At 43.9% G+C, this 21,118-nt stretch overlaps 1 protein-coding gene across 4 annotated transcripts in view; it reads left to right on the top strand.

Annotated features, from left to right (window-relative positions):
• The window catches only part of COQ8B (coenzyme Q8B), a 114,430-nt gene that overhangs the window by 49,109 nt on the left and 44,203 nt on the right, over positions 1 to 21,118 (top strand). For 3 of the 4 annotated variants that reach the window (XM_073598529.1, XM_073598528.1, XM_073598527.1), the window contains exons 7-9: positions 18,274 to 18,359; positions 18,455 to 18,595; positions 20,942 to 21,005. In XM_073598529.1, the coding sequence (XP_073454630.1) occupies positions 18,274 to 18,359; positions 18,455 to 18,595; positions 20,942 to 21,005 (291 nt within the window). Of the gene's footprint in view, positions 1 to 18,273; positions 18,360 to 18,454; positions 18,596 to 20,941; positions 21,024 to 21,118 lie in introns of all 4 variants that reach the window. The other variant, XM_073598530.1, reaches the window with a different exon arrangement.

Below are 21,118 nucleotides of genomic sequence, written 5' to 3'. Positions count from 1 at the left end.
TTTCTGGCCACTAGTCATTCAAACAGTTATCTTCCCAGCCAGAGCGTGCCAGATAGCGGGGTCAAGAGTGTGTATAAGCTCTGTGACAGGGCCACAGGCTATACATGTAGTTTTATGGTTTACAAGGGAAGAGAATAGTCACGTAGAGCTCGACAAACTGCCCTGACTACATAGGAAGCGCTGGCAAGATTGTGTGGACTTTGGTGTCACCCTTATTCGGAAAGGGTACCATTTGTATGTGGACAATTATTACACGAGCGTGCCACTTTTTAGTCACTTAACCACTTGCCGCCCGCCATATAGCAAAATGACGAGCAGCAAAGTGGTTTCAATATCCTGACCAGACGTCATGTGACGTGAATCAGGATATTAAGCCACTGCGCGGCCCCCGGGGGAGCGCATCGCGGCGATCGTTGTTGCGGTGTGTCAGTCTGACACACCGCAACTCCGATCTAGATAAAGAGTCTGATGGAGAACTCTTTTACCACGTGATCAGCCCTGTCCAATCATGGCTGATCACAATGTAAATAGGAAGAGCCGGTGATTCGGCTTTTCCTTACTCGCGTCTGACAGACGCAAGTAGAGGAGAGCCCAATCGGCGGCTCTCTCCTGACAGGGGGGTCTGTGCTGATTGTTTATCAGCACAGCCCCCCCCTTGGATCCCACCCAGGACCACCAGGATGGCCATCCACACTGGACCACCAGGTATGCCCCCTAGATCCCCGGGGAAATACCAATCTGTGCCCAGGGCAGCTGCCAATCAGTGCCCACTCCAATGCCTACCACTGCCAGTGCCTACCAGGGATGCCTATCAGTGCCCATCAGTGTCGCCTATCAGTGCCACCCATAAGAACCCATCTTTGCAGCCTTTCAGTGCCCATCAGTGTCGCCTATCAGTGCCCACCAGTGCCTACCCATGAGTGCCCATCAGTGCCACCTATCAATGCCCATCAGTGCTGCATATCAGTGCAGCCTACCAGTGCCCATCGTCAGTGCCCGCTCATTGGTGCCACCTCATTGGTGCCTGCCTTATCAGTGCCCATCAGTGAAAGAGAAAACTTACTTATTTACAAAATTTTTTAAAAGAAAGAAAAGCAAAACCGTTTATTTTTTTCAAAATTTTCTGTGCTTTTTTATTGTTGAGCAAAAAAATAAAAACCGCAGAGGTGATCAAATACCACCAAAAAGAAAGCTCTATTTGTGGTAACAAAATGATAAAAATTTGGGTACAGTGTAGCATGACCGCGCAATTGTCATTCAAACTGCACCCAGACAAATTTTTTATCATTTTGTTCCCACAAATAGAGCTTTCTTTTGGTGGTACCGTATTTGATCACCTCTGCGGTTTTTATTTTTTGCTCAACAAATAAAAAAAGACCGAAAATTTTTTTTAAAAAACAAGTTTTTCTTTGTTTCCGGTAAAATTTTTTTGTAAATAAGTAAGTTTTCTTCTTCAATGACGGGCACTGATATGGCTGCACTGACGGGCACTGATACAGTGGGCACTGATAGGGCACCGATGAGGTGGCGCTGATGGGCACTGATGAGGGGCACTGATAGGTGGCACTGGTGTGCGGCACTGGATGGGCACTCATAGGTGGCATTGATTGGTACTTATGGGTGGCACTGATGGGTGCCACTGATGGGCACTGATAGTTTGGCACTGACAGGTGGCACTGATGACACTGATTGGTGGCACTGATAACATTTATTGGTGGCATTGCTGGCATAAATAAAACATAATGGTGCCAATCAGGTGCCCATTTGTGGGCACTGATTGACACAGATTGGGCATGTGGATGGCCATGGGGTACATACCTGGCCATCCACATGTTTGCCCCTTCCCTGGTGGCCCCTAGTGGCGATCCCTGGGTGGTCCAGTGTAGTGATCTGAGGGGGGGGCTGCGCTGATAAACAATTTGAAATGTCTTAAAATGGAACAGACTGACACAATATGGATAAAGTATTAAACCCCATGTTAGTGTTACTGAATGAGAGGCTTTGGTGCATCCCCTTTTGTTTCACACACATTTCTGTCAATTAAATCCAATGTAAATTCTCGCCATAACATTACAACTGATTTCAAAAATATCTGATTGAAGAATAGTGATTCTGGGATATAATAATCTACATCATCACATTTACATATCATATCTTACATATCTTATATTACAGTCATTTTTAAAACTTCAACTTTTCACTGTTTGTTTTTTTTTTGACTGCCACACGCCCCTGGTTTGGGGACGGGTATCGTTGTTATGGCAGCAGCTAGCTGCCATAACCCCGGTATCCCCGTGTTCAGCCGGTGGTCGGCTACAAGATAAAATTAATCTCTGCGGCGGATTCGCCGCAAGATCACTTTTATCGGTGGCGGGAGAGGGCACCCCCTCCCGCCGCTTACCGGAGCTGTTGGCAGCGGCGGAGGCGATCGCACGTGTCTCCTTGCTAGGTATGGAGACGAGTGAGGGAGAAGATGGCCCCCACCCGTCTCCATACCATAGCTGGACGGAAGCGACTTCAAAACGTTATTTCTGCCCATACTTCTTAAAAGGCACATTTTTTTTATGTCATTTTTTCAAAATGACAAAAATGTATTTATTTATTTCTTTTTTTTTTTTAAGTCCAAATATGAGATGTGAGGACTTTTTGACCCCAGATCTCATATTTAGGAGGACCTGTCATGCTTTTTTCTATTACAAGGGAAAAAAAAGGTAAAATAAATAAGAAAAAAATTTTTTTAAACGCGCCCCGTTCCGCCGAGCTAGCGTGCACAAGCGAGCGCATACGTGAGTAGCGCCTTCATAGGAAAACGGTATTCAAACCACAAGCGAGTTATTGCAGCGATCGGTAGAGCGAGAGCAATAATTCTAGCCCTAGACCTCCTCTGAAATGCAAAACATGCAACCGGTTGAATTTTTTAAATGTCGCCTATGGAGATTTTTAATGATAAAAGTTTGTCGCCATTCCACGAGCAGGTGCAATTTTGAAGCGTGACATGTTGGGTATCAATTTACTTGGCATAACATTATCTTTCACAATATAAAAAAAAAATGGGCTAACTTTACTGTTGTCTTATTTTTTAATTCAAAAAAGTGTATTTAAAAAAAAAAAAAGTGCACTTGTAAGACCGCTGCGCAAATACGGTGTGACAGAAAGCATTGTAACGACCACCATTTTATTCTCTAGGGTGTTAGAAAAAAAATTTATAATGTTTGGGGGTTCTAAGTAATTTATGGCAAAAAAACATGGTTTTAAATACTCATGAAAAGAGACCAAAAAAAAAAAAAAAGTTATCAAGTGTTAGGGCCGATTCCCACTGCTGCGATGTCCGAGATTGGATGTGATTCGCACCGCACTGCAGTGCAAATCACATGCGATCTGATTTCAGCCATACAGATAGTATGGCCGAATTTGCATCGCATTTGGGCCAAACTCGCACAGGACCCTTTTCTTGGTCCGCAGCAGAATCGGATCGCATGGGTATTCACACCATGCGATCCGATTCCTGTTCGACTTTGCAGATCGCACTGCGATATGCAAACTGATTTGGGGGTGTCATTAACTTTTAACTGACACTCCCAACAGTTCGCATAGGGCAGTGTGAACTGCCGCCAGGAGACATGCGATGCGGGAACCCGCAGTAGATTCGCAGGGTTCCCACATCGCAGCAGTGTCCTTAAAGAAAATCTGTACCTGATGATATACAGAGCTTTTCACTCTGCCCTGTGATCTGAGCTGTATACTCCTGACACTATGGATGGAATACAGGGGACGGAGTGGGTGGATTATATAAGGGGTGTGGTTTATGAGAAGTGGGAGGGGTCAACAATTATGGGCGGGGTCTGGCGCCCCCCCCATCCAAAAACTTCACCAGCCGCCACTGTCCACGATCACAGTTGATTGCGGTACTTAGACGAATCAACTTTATTTCTGCCCATACTTCTTAAAGGCACATTTTTTTTATGTCATTTTTTCAAAATGACAAAATTTTATTTATTTATTATTATTTTTTTTAAGTCCAAATATGAGATGTGAGGACTTTTTGACCCCAGATCTCATATTTAAGAGGACCTGTCATGCTTTTTTCTATTACAAGGGATGTTTACATTCCTTGTAATAGGAATAAAAGTGACACTTTTTTTTTTTTAAAGAACAGTGTAAAAATTAAAAATAAAAGCTAAAATAAATATGAAAAAAAAACCGCGCCCCATCCCGCCGAGCTCGTGTACAGAAGCGACCGCATGCGTGAGCAGTGTCGGGGGAGGGAGCTATAAATAGATTATAAGGAAAAACCGCACTAGATCAAACAACAATATTGATTAAAAAATTAGAAAATTATTATATAAAAATCAAACGCAGCAGCTAAATTGCAAGATAACACAAAAAGATCAGATGGAAAAGAGAAGCTGCGCTATATAAATCTAAACCAGCAATGACTTGTATATAAAAATGTATGCGTTGACAAAGTCCATAAAAGACACCCAGATGAGCTTGATCAAACTTAAGTGCCGCCACCTAATAGAAAACTCGCTTACCAGATGGCAAGCAAAAGCGTGCAGTTGGCTATAGCCCAGCCACGGCCTTTGCTTGGTAGGAAACGTCCAGACTGGTGTAACCAGATGATTCGTCTAAGTACCGCAATCAACTGTGATCGTGGACAGTGGCGGCTGGTGAAGTTTTTGGATGGGGGGGGCGCCAGACCCCGCCCATAATTGTTGACCCCTCCCACTTCTCATAAACCACACCCCTTATATAATCCACCCACTCCGTCCCCTGTATTCCACTTGCTTCCACCGATAGTGTCAGGAGTATACAGCTCAGATCACAGGGCAGAGTGAAAATCTCTGTATATCATCAGGTACAGATTTTCTTTAAGGACACTGCTGCGATGTGGGAACCCTGCGAATCTACTGCGGGTTCCCGCATCGCATGTCTCCTGGCGGCAGTTCACACTGCCCTATGCAAACTGCTGGGAGTGTCAGTTAAAAGTTAATGACACCCCCAAATCAGTTTGCATATCGCAGTGCGATCTGCAAAGTCGAACAGGAATCGGATCGCATGGTGTGAATACCCATGCGATCCGATTCTGCTGCGGACCAAGAAAAGGGTCCTGTGCGAGTTTGGCCCAAATGCGATGCAAATTCGGCCATACTATCTGTATGGCTGAAATCAGATCGCATGTGATTTGCACTGCAGTGCGGTGCGAATCACATCCGATCTCGGACATCGCAGCAGTGGGAATCGGCCCTAACACTTGATAACTTTTTTTTTTTTTTTTTTTTGGTCTCTTTTCATGAGTATTTAAAACCATGTTTTTTTGCCATAAATTACTTAGAACCCCCAAACATTATACATTTTTTTTTCTAACACCCTAGAGAATAAAATGGCGGTCGTTACAATGCTTTCTGTCACACCGTATTTGCGCAGCGGTCTTACAAGTGCACTTTTTTTTTTTTAAAATACACTTTTTTGAATTAAAAAATAAGACAACAGTAAAGTTAGCCCATTTTTTTTTTTTTTATATTGTGAAAGATAATGTTATGCCAAGTAAATTGATACCCAACATGTCACGCTTCAAAATTGCGCCTGCTCGTGGAATGGCGACAAACTTTTATTATTAAAAATCTCCATGGGCGACATTTAAAAAATTCAACCGGTTGCATGTTTTGCATTACAGAGGAGGTCTAGGGCTAGAATTATTGCTCTAGCTCTACCGATCGCTGCAATAACTCGCTTGTGGTTTGAATACCGTTTTCCTATGCAGGCGCTACTCACGTATGCGCTCGCTTCTGCACGCTAGCTCGGCGGAACGGGGCGCGTTTAAAAAAATTATTTTTCTTATTTATTTTACCTTTTTTTTTTTTTTTTTTTTTTTTTACACTGTTTAAAAAAAAAAAAAAGTGTCACTTTTATTCCTATTACAAGGAATGTAAACATCCCTTGTAATAGAAAAAAGCAAGACAGGTCCTCTTAAATATGAGATCTGGGGTCAAAAAGTCCTCACATCTCATATTTGGACTTAAAAAAAAAAAAAATAAATAAATACATTTTTGTCATTTTGAAAAAATGACATAAAAAAAATGTGCCTTTTAAGAAGTATGGGCAGAAATAACGTTTTGAAGTCGCTTCCGTCCAGCTATGGTATGGAGACGGGTGGGGGCCATCTTCTCCCTCACTCGTCTCCATACCTAGCAAGGAGACACGTGCGAGCGCCTCCGCCGCTGCCGACAGCTCCGGTAAGCGGCGGGAGGGGGTGCCCTCTCCCGCCACCGATAAAAGTGATCTTGCGGCGAATCCGCCGCAGAGATTAATTTTATCTTGTAGCCGACCACCGGCTGAACACGGGGATACCGGGGTTATGGCAGCTAGCTGCTGCCATAGCAACGATACCCGTCCCCAAAGCAGGGATACATCGGCGTGTGGCGGTCCAAAAAAAAACAGTGAAAAGTTGAAGTTTTAAAAATGACTGTAATATAAGATATGTAAGATATGATATGTAAATGTGATGATGTAGATTATTATATCCCAGAATCACTATTCTTCAATCAGATATTTTTGAAATCAGTTGTAATGTTATGGCGAGAATTTACATTGGATTTAATTGACAGAAATGTGTGTGAAACAAAAGGGGATGCACCAAAGCCTCTCATTCAGTAACACTAACATGGGGTTTAATACTTTATCCATATTGTGTCAGACATTTCAAATGTCTTAAAATGGAACAGACTGACACAATATGGAATAAAATAATAAACCCCATGTTAGTGTTACTGAACATGCTTTGCTCAGGTGCTTCCACTTTCATTTCACACACATTTTCTGTCAATTAAATGCTTTGCTAAAATAATTTGTGCAGGCAGTCACTAAGCCATTTCTGGTCAGGGGGGAGAGTCTTATTACTGGGAGGGGGGGGGGGGGGCGAGAGAGACTGTAGGCAGGACAGTGTAGTGTAGTATAGTATGGAGGTCAGTATAGTGGACAGTGTAGTATGGTGGACAGTGTAGTATAGTGGTCAGTATAGTGGTTAGTGTAGTATAGTATAGTGGTTAGCATAGTGGTCAGTATAGTGGTTAGTGTAGTATAGTATAGTGGTTAGCATAGTGGTCAGTATAGTGTAGTTTAGTATGGTGGTTAGTGTAGTGGACAGTGTAGTTTAGTATGGTGGTTAGCATAGTGGTCAGTATAGTGTAGTTTAGTATGGTGGTTAGTGTAGTGGACAGTGTAGTGGACAGTGTAGTTTAGTATGGTGGTTAGTGTAGTGGACAGTGTAGTTTAGTATGGTGGTTAGCATAGTGGTCAGTATAGTGTAGTTTAGTATGGTGGTTAGTGTAGTTTAGTATGGTGGTTAGTGTAGTGGACAGTGTAGTATAGTGTGGTGGTCAGTGTAGTGCAGTGTTGCCAACCGTCAGTATTTTTACTGGCAGCCAGTAAAAAACAGGCAATTTTCTCTTGCCAGTAAAAGTAAAAGGTTGCCAGTAAGAAATATGGCTGTGACGCTCGGCTTGGTCCGAAGTCGGCTGAGACCATCTGAGTGCCTGCTACAGTGTGATCCGGTGGCTCTGGCGGAGGCGGTGCCTGAGCATGTCGTGTGATGTCATGGTGCAATGGAGCCAAGCAGAGCGGCCAGAGCCTCGTGTGTGGGTCTGGGGTATGGGAGCAAGGCAGGCTGGGACCGGGACTGTCATTGCTGTTTAGACTGGAGTGGACTGGAGGGACCACTTGGCTTGGAGAGAGACTCTCACTGTGAATCAGGAGGTGACATGTTGTGTCAGTGAGGTCTCATCATCATTTTCACCTGTGCTGCTGTACACTTCTATCGGTGTTACTGTGAGAGTGAATTTTATGTGTGTGCCGCCCATTCTAATTTCTTGCCCTCCTGAGTGATGTGCCTGAGCTACTTACTTACTAAACCAAAAATAAAATAAGAAATATGTTTTTTGCCTTATTATCTACCTTAAACCAGATGCTAATTGCATATTGTATTTGTTTGTAGCCTAAATACTGTAATTTGCACTTAAAATTGTAATTTTGCAACTTTTGGAAATGTCAGCAAAAACTTGGCTCTGCCAGTAAATTTGGGGTGTTGTGTCAGTAAATTTCAATCTGGTAGGTTGGCAACACTGGTGTAGTGTAGTATGGTGGTCAGTACAGTGTAGTGGACAGTGTAGTATAGTATAGTGGTCAGTGTAGTGTAGTGGTCAGTGTAGTGGACAGTGTAGTATAGTATGGTGGTTAGTGTAGTGGTCAGTGTAGTGTAGTGGACAGTGTAGTATAGTGGTCAGTGTAGTATGGTGGTCAGTATAGTGTAGTGGTCAGTATGGGGGGCAGTGTGGTGGACAGTGTAGTATGGTGGTTAGCATAATGGTCAGTATAGTGTAGTTTAGTATGGAGGTTAGTGTAGTGGACAGTATAGTGGTCAGTACAGTGTAGTGGACAGTGTAGTGGTCAGTGTAGTGTAGTATGGTGGTCAGTGTAGTGTAGTATGGTGGTCAGTGTAGTATAGTATGGTGGTCAGTATAGTGCAGTGGACAGTGTAGTGTAGTATGGTGGTCAGTATAGTGGTTAGTGTAGTATAGTATACTGGTCAGTATAGTGTAGTTGACAGTATAGTATAGTGGACAGTGTAGTATGGTGGTCAGTGTAGTGTAGTGGACAGTGTAGTATGGTGGTCAGTGTAGTGTAGTGGACAGTATAGTATAGTGGACAGTGTAGTGGACAGTGTAGTATAACAGACCGTGTAGTATAGTGGTCAGTGTAGTGTAGTATAGTGGTCAGTATAGTGTAGTTTAGTATGGAGGTCAGTGTAGTATGGTGGTCAGTATAGTGGTCAGTATAGTATAGTGGACAGTGTAGTATAGTGGTCAGTGTAGTATGGTGGTCAGTATAGTGGACAGTGTAGTATGGTGGTCAGTGTAGTATGGTGGTCAGTATGGTGGTCAGTGTAGTATAGTGGACAGTATAGTATAGTGGTCAGTGTAGTATAGTGGACAGTGTAGTATAGTGGTCATTGTAGTATGGTGGTCAGTATAGTGGACAGTATAGTATAGTGGTCAGTGTATTATAGTGGTCAGTGTAGTATGGTGGACAGTGTAGTGGACAATGTAGTGTAGTGGTCAGTATAGGAATCAGGTAGGTCAGTACTATTGTATTTGAAGGGACTCAGGGAGAGTTAAAAGTCCTCAGGTTAGGTGGGGGGGGGCGCAAATTACTTGCCTTGCCCCGGGTGCTGACAACCCACACTACGCCACTGCTCTGATTGGTTGACTTTAAGTCACACCTGTACTCCAAGATGAAAGGTGTAAAGTGCAGCAATTGGCTGGAATGAGGGTGTGGTGAGGGTAGGAGAAGGTCTAGCAGCTGACTGGCCCGTTGCCTTGGAGATGGCTGAGTCACCTCCTGGTCCTCATCTCTCCCCAGCTGTTCTGTGACAGGAATGTCGGTCATTGATTGGCTATCCAGTGATCCCGCCCCCGGCTTCTCGCTCCTGCACTCCCCCAGGCTATTGGTAGATAGTTTTACCAGTTCGCGATTTCAACCAGTTATGGCAATTAGGTCTCTGGATGAAAGCCGGGCCGTTATTGGCTGCTCTTCCCCTCCACCGCCTGAGCGGAGTAAGAGGAGCCGAGCTGTGATTGGCCGTCACTTGCAGATGGCGGTCCTGTATCGGAGAGTGGAGGACCAGGCGACTTCGGAGACTTTCGGCGTCTCGTTTGTCCTCCGTACTGCGCCTGCGTAGTACAGGGCGGACACTTCTGGATAGGGGACTGTATTTGACAAGACACCCCCGGCGGTTTGTGTTCCATCACCGACAGTGAAGTATAACGCACGAGCTGACGTGGAACCAGAGCGGGTCCTTCACAGGCTTCCGTGGGCGACGTCTTCACTCTCCGATACAGGACCGCCATCTGCAAGTGACGGCCAATCACAGCTCGGCTCCTCTTACTCCGGTCAGGTGGTGGTGGAGGGGAAGAGCTGCCAATCACGGCCCGGCTTTCTTCCAGACACCTAATTGCCACAGCTGGTTGGAATCGCGAACTGGTAAAACGATCTACCAATAGCCTGGGGGGAGTGCAGGAGCGAGAGGCCGGGGGCGGGATCACTGGATAGCCAATCAACGACTAAACAATATATAGAGCTGAAGACAGCAGGTGATTGAGAATGGAGACCAGTCCCCTATAGATGGATAAATATGGACTCTCTCTGTACTGATATAGTTTGATCCATGAGTGCAGGTACTTTTTTTTAGTACTTTTTGTATCTATCACTATTTATATTACTTACCAATCTCGGTGTTTGTATATCGCTGATGTTTTTTGGCTTTACAGCCGGAACCGAAAAATCCAACAACGGCTCTGAAACAGCGGCGCACAAATCCCTGGGTCCTCTTCATTTTGATCGGGGTATCTGCAGGCTGGTCACTGATACCTCCTATGCTGCGCTTCTCTTTGGTGTTTTTAAGAGAAAATCGCTGATTACATTTAAATCGGTTCATTATTAAGAATAAAGAAACACGCTCTAAATGTACAATAGAAATCGCAATGAAATTGAATTGATTTAAATCAAATCCAATAAAATCGCAAAAATATCTCAGGAGAGATACAAAAAACACGTCTTCACTGATGAGTGAACACTATGTCTCTGCTGCCTGCCTTGTCTGCGACTGGTCTATACCGGATTGGCCGATGACATCATAGGCAGAAATAACTGACGTTTTTTCTTAAAGGGGCCACGTCCTTATTTGTGCACTCTGTGAATTCAGCCTGTAGGATCAGTATAGGGATCTAATAGGGACACGGCTCCTGGAAGAACATGGTATTGTGAATGAGATTTAACCCTTTCACTACCAAACTATGTTTGTTCATTTATTTCAACCCTTTAACTGCCAAACCATGTAACCCCCCCCCCCTCCTTACACACATATTAACCCTTTCACCGCCAAATCATTTTTCCCCATTTCTCCCCCATATGTTATACTGCCAAATCATATTTCCCCCCATTTTTAACCCTTTAACTGCCAAGTCAAATGTTTTTCCTTTCATTTATGAACCATTTCACTGCCAAACCATATTTTTAAAGTTTTTTTTTTTTAACCTTTCTATGAAAAACGAAGATTTTTTTTAAGTTTTTGTTTTTTGAAACTCTTTTATCGCCAAACCAAATTATTATTATTTTTTTTAACCCTTTTACTACCAAACCAATAGTTTTTTTTTTTTTTCCCCCATTTCTCCCCCATATGTTAAAGCAGAGCTCCACCCACTTTTTGAAGTCCTCCGCATCCCAAGCCGCTGTATGTGCTGAAAACGATTTGGCATATCATTTTTTTTTATTTTAAACTCACTGTTATAATGAAGATTGAAATCTTCATTTCCTCCTCTGGGCCGCGGCCGAGCTCTTAATTTCCTGCTCTGCAATGCCTCCTAGGAGATGTTTGTCATCAATGCCAGGAGGCAATAGGCATAGCTGGGCCATAGCATGGCGTTATTTCCAAATCGGAAACGACGCGAAGCAAGGCGGCGGCCAGCGCTATTTTTAAAAAGGGTAATCAGGCTTTTGTTGCCATGGTTACCAAAGCTTTTTATACACAGTGATGGGCGGTGGGCGAGGCGGCTGGAACATCTTGGCTTTGATTACATACAGAGCCCAGGGGAGGAGACAGCCTCTACTAATCATTTATAAAAGAGTTCTATGTTGGGGGCAATTTTGATGGGGCAGTATGATGAGGCAATTTTGGTGCAATTTTTGGGCACTTTTGATGGGGCAATATGATCGGGCAATTTTTGATGGGGGCAGTATGATGGGGCAATTTTGATGGGGGCCAATTTGAGGGGGGCAATTTTGATGGCGCAGTATGATGGGGGCAATTTTGATCAGGCAATTTTGATGGGGGCAGTATGATGGGGCAATTTTGATGGGGGCAGTTTTGATGGGGCAGTATGATGGGGCAATTTTTATGGGGGGGGGCAATTTTGATGGGGGCAGTTTTAATAATGGCAATTTGATGGGGGCAATTTTGACAAGGGCAGTTTGGATGGGGGCAATTATGATGGGCAATTTTGATGGTGGCAGTATGGATGGAGGCAATATTGATGGGGCAATATTGATGGGGCAATATTGATGGGGCAATATTGATGGGGCAATATTGATGGGGCAATTTTTATTGGGGCAATTTTTATTGGGGCAATATCGTTGGGGCAATTTTGATGGTGGCAATATTGATGGGGCAATATTGATGGGGGCTGTATGGATGGAGGCAATTTTCATGGTGGCAATATGATGGGGCAATTTTCATGGGGCAGTATAATGGAGCGATTTTGATGGTGGCAATATGATGGGGGCAATTTGGATGGGGTAAGTGTGGAACTGGCAGGCGAGGGGTGAGCAAAGCGGTGATTGTTCGAGCGACAGGGTGGGTTGAGTGAGTTGGCCAGGTTTGATGCCGCCCCCCCCAAAAAAAATCACAAAGACCCCTTTCACACTGAGGTGCTTTTTGGGTGCTTTTGCACTAAAAAAAGCGCCTCTCAATGCTCCCCAGTGTGAAAGTCTGAGTGCTTTCACACTGGAGCGGTGTGCTTGCTGGACAGGAAAAAAAGCAGCATGTTTGGGGCGGTGGGGGCACGATGTATTATACACCCCTCCTCCACCGCCCCTGCCCATTGAAGTGAATGGGCACCGCCTGCAAAGTGATTCGGCAGCAGCGCTGTTCAGACGCTATTAACCCTTTCCAGCTAGCGGAGGAATAGCGCCGCTACACCAGCAGTAAAGCGCTGCTAAAACTTTACTGCTAATGCCCCCACCGCCCCAGTGTGAAAGCCGCCTCTGCACATCACTGCCGCTCAGTGGATATTTTCTACATTTGATCACGATTATCTCTATACCCTACAGACCGTTGTGTGTGAAAATAGCAGTGTATAAGTAGTTTATGAGATCCTCCCACCATCCCATCTAACACCAAAATCCATCCCACATTTTTCACCATTAATAACTTCAGAAAATTGTCTTCAATACATCTAGATGCATAAATTAATTTTGTGGCTGCCATGCTCTTTGCTAATTTTATTTTATTTTTTTTAACTGAAAAGGTATACAGAAAAAAGTAGCCGGTGAGTGTAGATATTTAGTGTCAGTGTTGGGGACACTAGTTCTGGTGACAACCAGGGATTCTGCCACTTTTGTTGATTTCTCTCACTTCCTGTTTTGACTATGAGGCAGGAAGTGAATGGAAATCTCCCCAGTGGGGACACAGATGGCAAAAAACTGACAGGGGTTATAACCCTCCCTTACTTTATACCAAAAAAAAAAATTCTTGGGACAGCTGCTGTCTCCCTCTCCTAGCACCTCCCCCAGAACACTACAATAGAGATATTACATCATACTGCCTCCACCCCGCCCCTAACTATTCTGCTCCGCCCACTCCTCAATATGAATCCTCTGTTATCTTCCTTCATTTACCAAGAGACTACAGGAGTCTCCTCCCACCGATTGTCCCTGGTTCCACCCCCCCATACAGGATCCATGGTTCATATCCATGGTCAAAGCTTTCACTAAAATGACGGACCACCCACAAGTCCAGGTCCATGTGGACAGCAGTCATTGGTTGCAAGGGAAGCCAGAGTCCCTAGTTACCAATGAGCTCACATGTATCCTACGTCCTCTGGAGCAGGTTTGTCCTCCCTGCTCCTGCCTGCCAGGCTACAGAGACATCTAGGACAGGGCTGAGCTATGAGTAAGCACTGAATCATGAGTGCGAAATGCGCCAGCTGAGCCTGTACGTTCTGCCAGATTGTCTTGTATTTTTGATGATCCTATTTTTACAATAAAGCCAATTTTTCTACTTCATCCGGTGTGCGCCATCCAGATTCTCCTATTTAAAATCTGGGACAGGGCACTTATCTATGGGGCACTGTGATGGTGCAAATCTATGGGCACACTCCATATTCCCAATGCACACGTACCTGGACTGAGCTCTGAAAGTTTTGGGTGCTGTAGCGACAACCAGCTGGATACTGGAGCCCATGCGATATGTAGATATTCGCCAGAACACCAACAATGCAGAGCCACGCAGAACCCCTTCACCGGGGGAGGGGGGGGGGGTCATCACATGCCTGACGAAGGGGTCCTGCATGGCTCTGAAACATTGCACTACATTGTTTTGGGTTGTGATTATTCTTTGAATAAAACCGTTTGGACGAAATTGATGATCCTTGGTGTGTTGGCGAATATCTACATATCAACTTCTCTATGGGGATACTCTGATGGGGGCAACTTATTTATGGGGCATCTAATCTATGTGCGTACTATGATAGGGAACTGATCTATATATGCACCCTCATGGGGGCAACTATTCTATGGGGGTATTATATTGGGTGCGACTAATGTATAAGGGCACTGTGATGGGAGCAACTGATCTATGGGGCTACTGTGATGGGGCAACTGATGTATGGGGACACTGATAGGGGAACCAATCTATAGTGGCACTGTGATGGGGCAATTCATCTATGGAGCACTGTAATAGGGGCAAATGGGTCCAATTTGATGGGGACCGCTAATCTATGGGGCACGCTAATGGGAAAAATTAATCTATGGAGGCACTGTGATAGGGCAGTTTCTCTGTGGGGCCGCTGTGATGGGGCAACTAATCCATGGGGACAATCTGATAGGACAATTAATCTATGGGGGTACTGTAATGTAACCCCTTGATCACCACATTAGTGCAACACAAGCGCTTGCAGAGTGACCTCATTCACCTGTGGGTTGCAATCACAGGTGGCAGTGCCTGCTGAAAGTGACAGGGCATATAATTCCTGCCACGGACGCAGCATGTGTGCACCCCTGGCCGCTGCCTCTGAAGATAAAGAGGGAAGCAGTTGAGGGGGAGGGCAGTAAAAGCGTGGCTCAACCACAAGGTTTTTACCCTACTAAACTCATGTTTGAACAAGCCTTTATGCTGTCAACTTTTGTGATACACTTTTAGACTTCTTTCACACAAAGCCTAAAGCCGAGGGGGCAGTAAAAGCAGATGATTGATCCGCAGTTTTACCGCTCCCTGACCTCCCACCTTAACACTAACATACAGCGGCTCACATTTGCACACATGCCTCAGCTGCGATGCCGTGCTGTACGGTCGTGGAAGAATTAAACAGCATATCACTTATGGCGGGCTGTGCCACCACCTGAATGTAGTTCTATGGGGCGGCACTACACTTGCACTTCAAGCAATACATGTGATTGCAGCGTGGTGCTGGAAAGGCAACATATCGCTTGTCAAACACCTCTGAAAAGCGAACTGCCGTGTTTGTGAACGATCCCTTTCAGGCCTACAACACAAATACATTCTATTAGCCGCCAGTGTCCTAGCAGCAAAAGGACTCTAGGCAGCAGTGGCTGCACGTGTTGTGAATACAACCTTAGGATCACCATACACAATGCAATCTGACCGTACAATCTCTGTATAACCAACAACTGCGTTAGGACCTGTATGTCGGCTCCTCTTTCCGGGTTCAGGGCGTGAACGATGATTACCCCGAGATGGTAACCCCTTCCCTGCCAGTGTGACAGTGTATAGTATTATCACTGATCACTGTATTAGTGTTGCTGGTGATGACAGTGTCAGTTAACCACTTCAGGAAGGATTTACCCCCTTAATGACCAGGCCATTTTTTGTGATATGGCACTGCGTCGCTTTAACTGACAATTGCGCGTCCGTTGATGTCCGTTTTTTCCCACAAATAGAGCTTTCTTTTGGTGGTATTTGATCACCTCTGCGCTTTTTTTTTTTTTTTTATTGCTTGCGCTATAAACAAAAAAAGATCGACCATTTTGAAAAAAAAAAACAATATTTTTTACTTTCTGCTATAATACATATCCAAAAAAACAAATGTATTCATCAGTTTAGGCCAATATATATTCTGCTACCTATTTTTGGTAAAAAAAAATCCTAATAAGCGTATATTGATTGGTTTGCGCAAAAGTTATCGCATCTACAAACTATGGGAAAGATTTATGGACTTCTTTTATTTTTTTTATGTTTTTACTGGTAATGGCGGTGATCTGCGATTTTTATTGGGACTGCGACATTTTTTGGGGACCAGTGACCATTATTACACTGATCAATGCTAAAAAAAAATGCACTGATCAATGCATAAAGCACACTGGCAGGGAAAGGGTTAACTAGGGGCGATCAAGGGGTTAACTGTGTTCCCTAGGTGTGTTCTAACTGTGTGGGGGATGGGCTTACTGGGACATAACAGAGATCGCTGTTCCCGATCACTGGGAACAGATCTCCATGATGTCTCCTGACAGAATGGGGATCCACCTTATTTACATAGGCAGATCCCCGTTCTGCCTCTGTGGATTGCGGGTCGCCGGCGACATCGAGTGCAGCGGGTGCGCGCGGGCCCACAGTGTCACATGCACAGGTACGGCGGTTTGCAACCTGCCGCTGTTTATATACAGTGGCTGGTCGGCAAGCGGTTAATCAGCATAAATGGTGCATTTCATATACAACTATATAGAGCAGATCAAAAAGTGAAAGGTTGAATTTTACGAAAATTAGTGGCTACAGATTAAAAAAAAGGAGAAAAGACAATTTTTTAAGAAATTTAAAATTACCATTTTTTTTCTTTCTTTAATTCCTTTTTTTTTTTTTTTTAATTCTCTTCCTTTTTCTCTTTTCTTCCTTTTTCTCTTTTCTTATATTTTTTTGAGTGGTGTTACCCTTTAATTTCTTCAGCTCCGGAAAGGTTTACCCCCCCTTCATGGCCAGGACATTTTTTGCGATACGGCACTGTGTTACTTTAATTCACAGCCACGTTGTACCCAAATAAAATGAATGTAATTTTTTCCCACAAATAGAGGTTTCTTTTGGTGGTATCTGATTACTTCTGCGGTTTTTATCTTTTGCGCTATAAACAAAAAAAAAAACAATATTTTTTACTTTCCGCTATAAATCATGCCAATTAAAGATCAAATTTGTTCATCAATTTAGGCTAATATGTATTCTGCTAACATATCTTTGGTAAAAGTTATACAGTCTACAAACTATGGGATAGATTTAAGAAAATGTTATTTATTTATTTATTTATTTATTTATTACTAGTAATGGCGATCGGTGACTATTAGCAGGACTGTGACAAATCTGACACTTTTTGGGGACCAGTGACACCAATACAGTGATCAGTGCTAAAAAAAAATGTCACTGTCACTGTACTATTGACACTGGCAGGGAAGGGGTTAACATCAGGGGCGATCAAACGGTTAAATATGTTCCCTGGGAGTGCTTGCTAACTGTGGGGGAGGTGCTTTTGACTCGGAAGAGCGAGATCCGTGTTCCTGCTTAGCAGAAACACAAGATCTCCATCTTCCCCTCTTGACAGAACAGCGATCTGCCTTGTTTAAATAGGCAGACCACCGTTCTGTCTGCCTCGGGAACAATCGTGGGTCTTGGCAGACATCGGGGCCGCCAGACCTGCTGTTTGGCTCCCGCTGTGTCCAATCACAGTGGGAGCAGGTCACATGAGCGCCCCCGACCCGCTGAAAGCAATCACGTACAGGTACAGGTTCTGCACAATCTCGAGGCACCCCATTCTAAAGTGTAAAAAAATTTAAGTTTTACATAACGAAGCAACATCCACACACATAGGACACCCGGCATTACAAATTATTTATTCTTCTAAAGCAAATACACCCTTGCACACTGGTACTGACTAGTAGTCCAATGTTTCTCTTTTCCCTATGTTTTTTTTCTCCCTCACTCAGCCAATGTGACCCCAGTGCTGATGAGGAGGGACAGGGGATTAGCAAAAAAGGATGCTGTTTAGGCGCCCGACGTCCTTATCAACCGATTAAGTCATTGTTAGGATGCCGGCAAGGGTGTAATGGTGCATAATGAAAACCTGTGGCTTTGTGTAACTAAAAGGCAGGCTAGATCTACCTGCTGGCTTATATACAATTTTTGCTAAGACACCCCCGAGGGAACCTGAAGACACCCCAGGGTGCCTGGGCAACTTGGTTTAAAAAGACTGATCTAAGGCACTACTGCTTCTGACTGCTAGGCTCACAAGATTTGGAGTTATGTTTGATTATGTTACCATTGGTGGCACTCATTGTTCTCGTTGTTGGAAAGAAAGCCGCTCATGAGGACCCATAGTGCAAGGATCTCCCTGCTCCTCTTTAATTCTTTCTGTTATTCTGTTCTTTTTGAGCCTCTTGCTGCTTCTTGAATATTTGGGTCAATAAAACCTATATTTATCATTTTTGTATCTGTTTGATCCGCAGATAATAGTTTCATTAGTCCACAGCTGCAGAAGATATTTGAGAGGGTTAGACAGAGTGCAGATTATATGCCAGCCTGGCAGATGACGGTAAGTGTGGCCACAATTGCAGGTTTAATGTCAATTTTAAGGTTATATTTGTCCAGAAGGATAATGGGGGCTTATTTTTTCCTTTGTTTTCACAGAAAGTCCTAGAGGAGGAACTGGGCCCTGACTGGAGAGACAAACTGGCATATTTTGAGGAGCGACCCTTTGCAGCAGCCTCTATTGGTCAGGTACACCTCGCAAGGCTGCTGGATGGGCGTGAGGTGGCTATGAAGATTCAGGTGAGTTTACTGTGCAGGGCTTGTTAAATTTGCTTTGAATCTAGGAGCCAGCTAAAAAAGGTAGGACCCAGCTTTTTTTTTTTTTTTTTTTTTTTTAACTAACAAATCTTATGGGTGGAACATGTAAAATGTTCCAAAAGGTGAACCTATCCATTAACCCTTTTGCTGCCAGAGCGGTTTTGCCTTTTTTGCACACGTTTAAAAAAAAATCATTTTAGGCCTTAAAGTGTTTGTAACCCTAAAAAAAGGGGGGAAATCCTGTTCCCTTATAGCAGGTTAAATAGCACAGTGCTTGTGTCTGGCTGATCCTGCATGGTTCTGCCCTCCCCCATGTAAACTGACCACGGTTTATCATGGCTACTGAGCCCTGACACTGTGGTCAGTTTACGTGCCTCCGTCATCTGCAGCTCTCCTGTCCTCTCCCTCCCTCCTTCCCTGCCTGTCAGCTCGGTGTCTGTTTGAGCAGTCTCCGCCACCTGCCGCTATTAGTATAAAAGTTTTAGAAATGTCACTGGCAGCCCCTCTCCTGTATCTAGCAATAACACACCCTGTAAGTGTTTTTTGTAAACGGTGCCTCTAAATATCTTTTTACTGTTATCTTCAGGCCGGTCACGTGACTCCTGGCCGCTCCGCTACACCGATCCAGGGCTACAGCAGGAGGGACTGAGCAGCCAACACGGCAGTCAGGTGACCTCCCAGCTGACGTCATAGGGAGATCTTGTCCCCTCCTGCTATAGCCCATGATCAGAGTAGCAGAGCCGCTGGGAGTCACGTGACCGGCCTGAGGATAATGGAAAAAGGATATTTAGAGGCACTGTTTTTAAAGAAACACAGTGTGTATTTTTGCTGTATACAAGAGAGGGTCTGGCAGTGATTTTACTTCTTTGGGTAACAACCACTTTAAAATTACATAAAACCCCCAAAACATGATATTTTCTGAAAGCTGATACCCTGGAGATATTACAGTAATTAATGACCCAATTTCTGGGTAAAATATAAAAGATGAGGTTGCACCGAGTAAGCTGACACCCAGCATGTGAAAACCTCAAATTTGCGTGCGCCTCTGAAATGGCGACAAACTTCATTACCCTATATTTTCCATAGGCAAGTCCCCTATAGGTCATCAGTATAGCATTACGTAGGAAGTCTGATGCTAGAATAATTGCACTCGTTCCAGCATGCGAGGCGATATGTAATGTGTATTGCAATCAACGTTTTCAGGAGTAGGCACCCCGACACGTGCTTTTACATTTGTACGTGCCTATATGTGGGGGGGGGTTTATGTGCTTGAGTTTTTTCTACTTAAATTTTATCTTTATTTTTTCATCACATAGGGGCAGAAAGTCGCATGTCTACTGGCGGCAGTTCACACTGCCCTATGCGAACTGCTGGGAGTGTCAGTTAAAAGACACCCCCAAATCAGTTTGAATATCGCAGTTCGATCTGCAAACTCGGACAAGAATCGGATTGCATGGGTGCGAACACCCATTCGATCCTATTCTGCTGCGGACCCAAAAAAGGGCCCTGTGCAAGTTCAGCCATACTATCTATCTTTATTTAAGGTACTTGTATAGCGTCGTCAATTTACGCAACACTTTTACATTGTACATTCACATCAGTTCCTACCCACAAAGAACTTACAATCCAAGGTCCCTAACTCACATTCATATACTGGGGCCAATTAACCTACCAGCATGTCTTTGGATTGTGGGAGGAAACGGAAGTGTCCGCTGCAATGTTGCAGTCCCAGTAAAAATCGCTTATCACTACCATTACTAGAAAAAATAAAAATGCCATAAAAATATCCCTTAGTTTGTAGACACGATAACTTTTGCGCAAACCAATCAATATACGCTTATTGGGATTTTTTTTCACCAAAAATACATTTCATTAATAAATTTTAGATTTTTTTTTTACATTTTTTTTTTTTATTGGATATGTTTTATAACAAAAAGTAAAACCTGTTATGTTTTTTTTCTAAATTTGTCGGTATTTTTTTGTTGATGGCCCAAAAAATAAAAACTGCAAAGGTGATCAAATACCATCAAAAGAAAGCTTTATTTGTGAGAAAAAAAGGACATCAATTTTGTTTGGGTACAGCGTCACATGAACGTGCAATTGTCATTTAAAGCAACTCGGTGCCATATCGCAAAAATGGCCTGGTCATTAGGGGGGTAAAACCTTTCCAGGGCTAAAGTGGTTAATTTCACACATAAAATCCTATGTACATAATATTCCATGTGCTAGTTAGAGTACACCATGTGAATGTAGTACTTTGTACTACTATATCTTTTTTTTTTTAAGCACACAGCTCATGTTCCCTTTTCCCATTATCTCCCCATTAAGTATCCAGGAATTGCTCAGAGCATCAGGAGTGATGTGGACAATCTACTGTCGGTCCTCAAGATGAGCCTCGTTCTGCCTGATGGTAAGAGTTACAATGTAATGACATTACACAACCAAGTAGCAAGTGATCAGTGGCGTTGCAAGGTGGGGGCAGGGGGTGCGGGCCGCACCCGGGTG

Source organism: Aquarana catesbeiana, linkage group LG09, assembly GCF_042186555.1.
Source record: "Aquarana catesbeiana isolate 2022-GZ linkage group LG09, ASM4218655v1, whole genome shotgun sequence".
Taxonomy (NCBI): Eukaryota; Metazoa; Chordata; class Amphibia; order Anura; family Ranidae; genus Aquarana; species Aquarana catesbeiana.
This window is presented reverse-complemented; position numbering and strand designations above follow the sequence as displayed.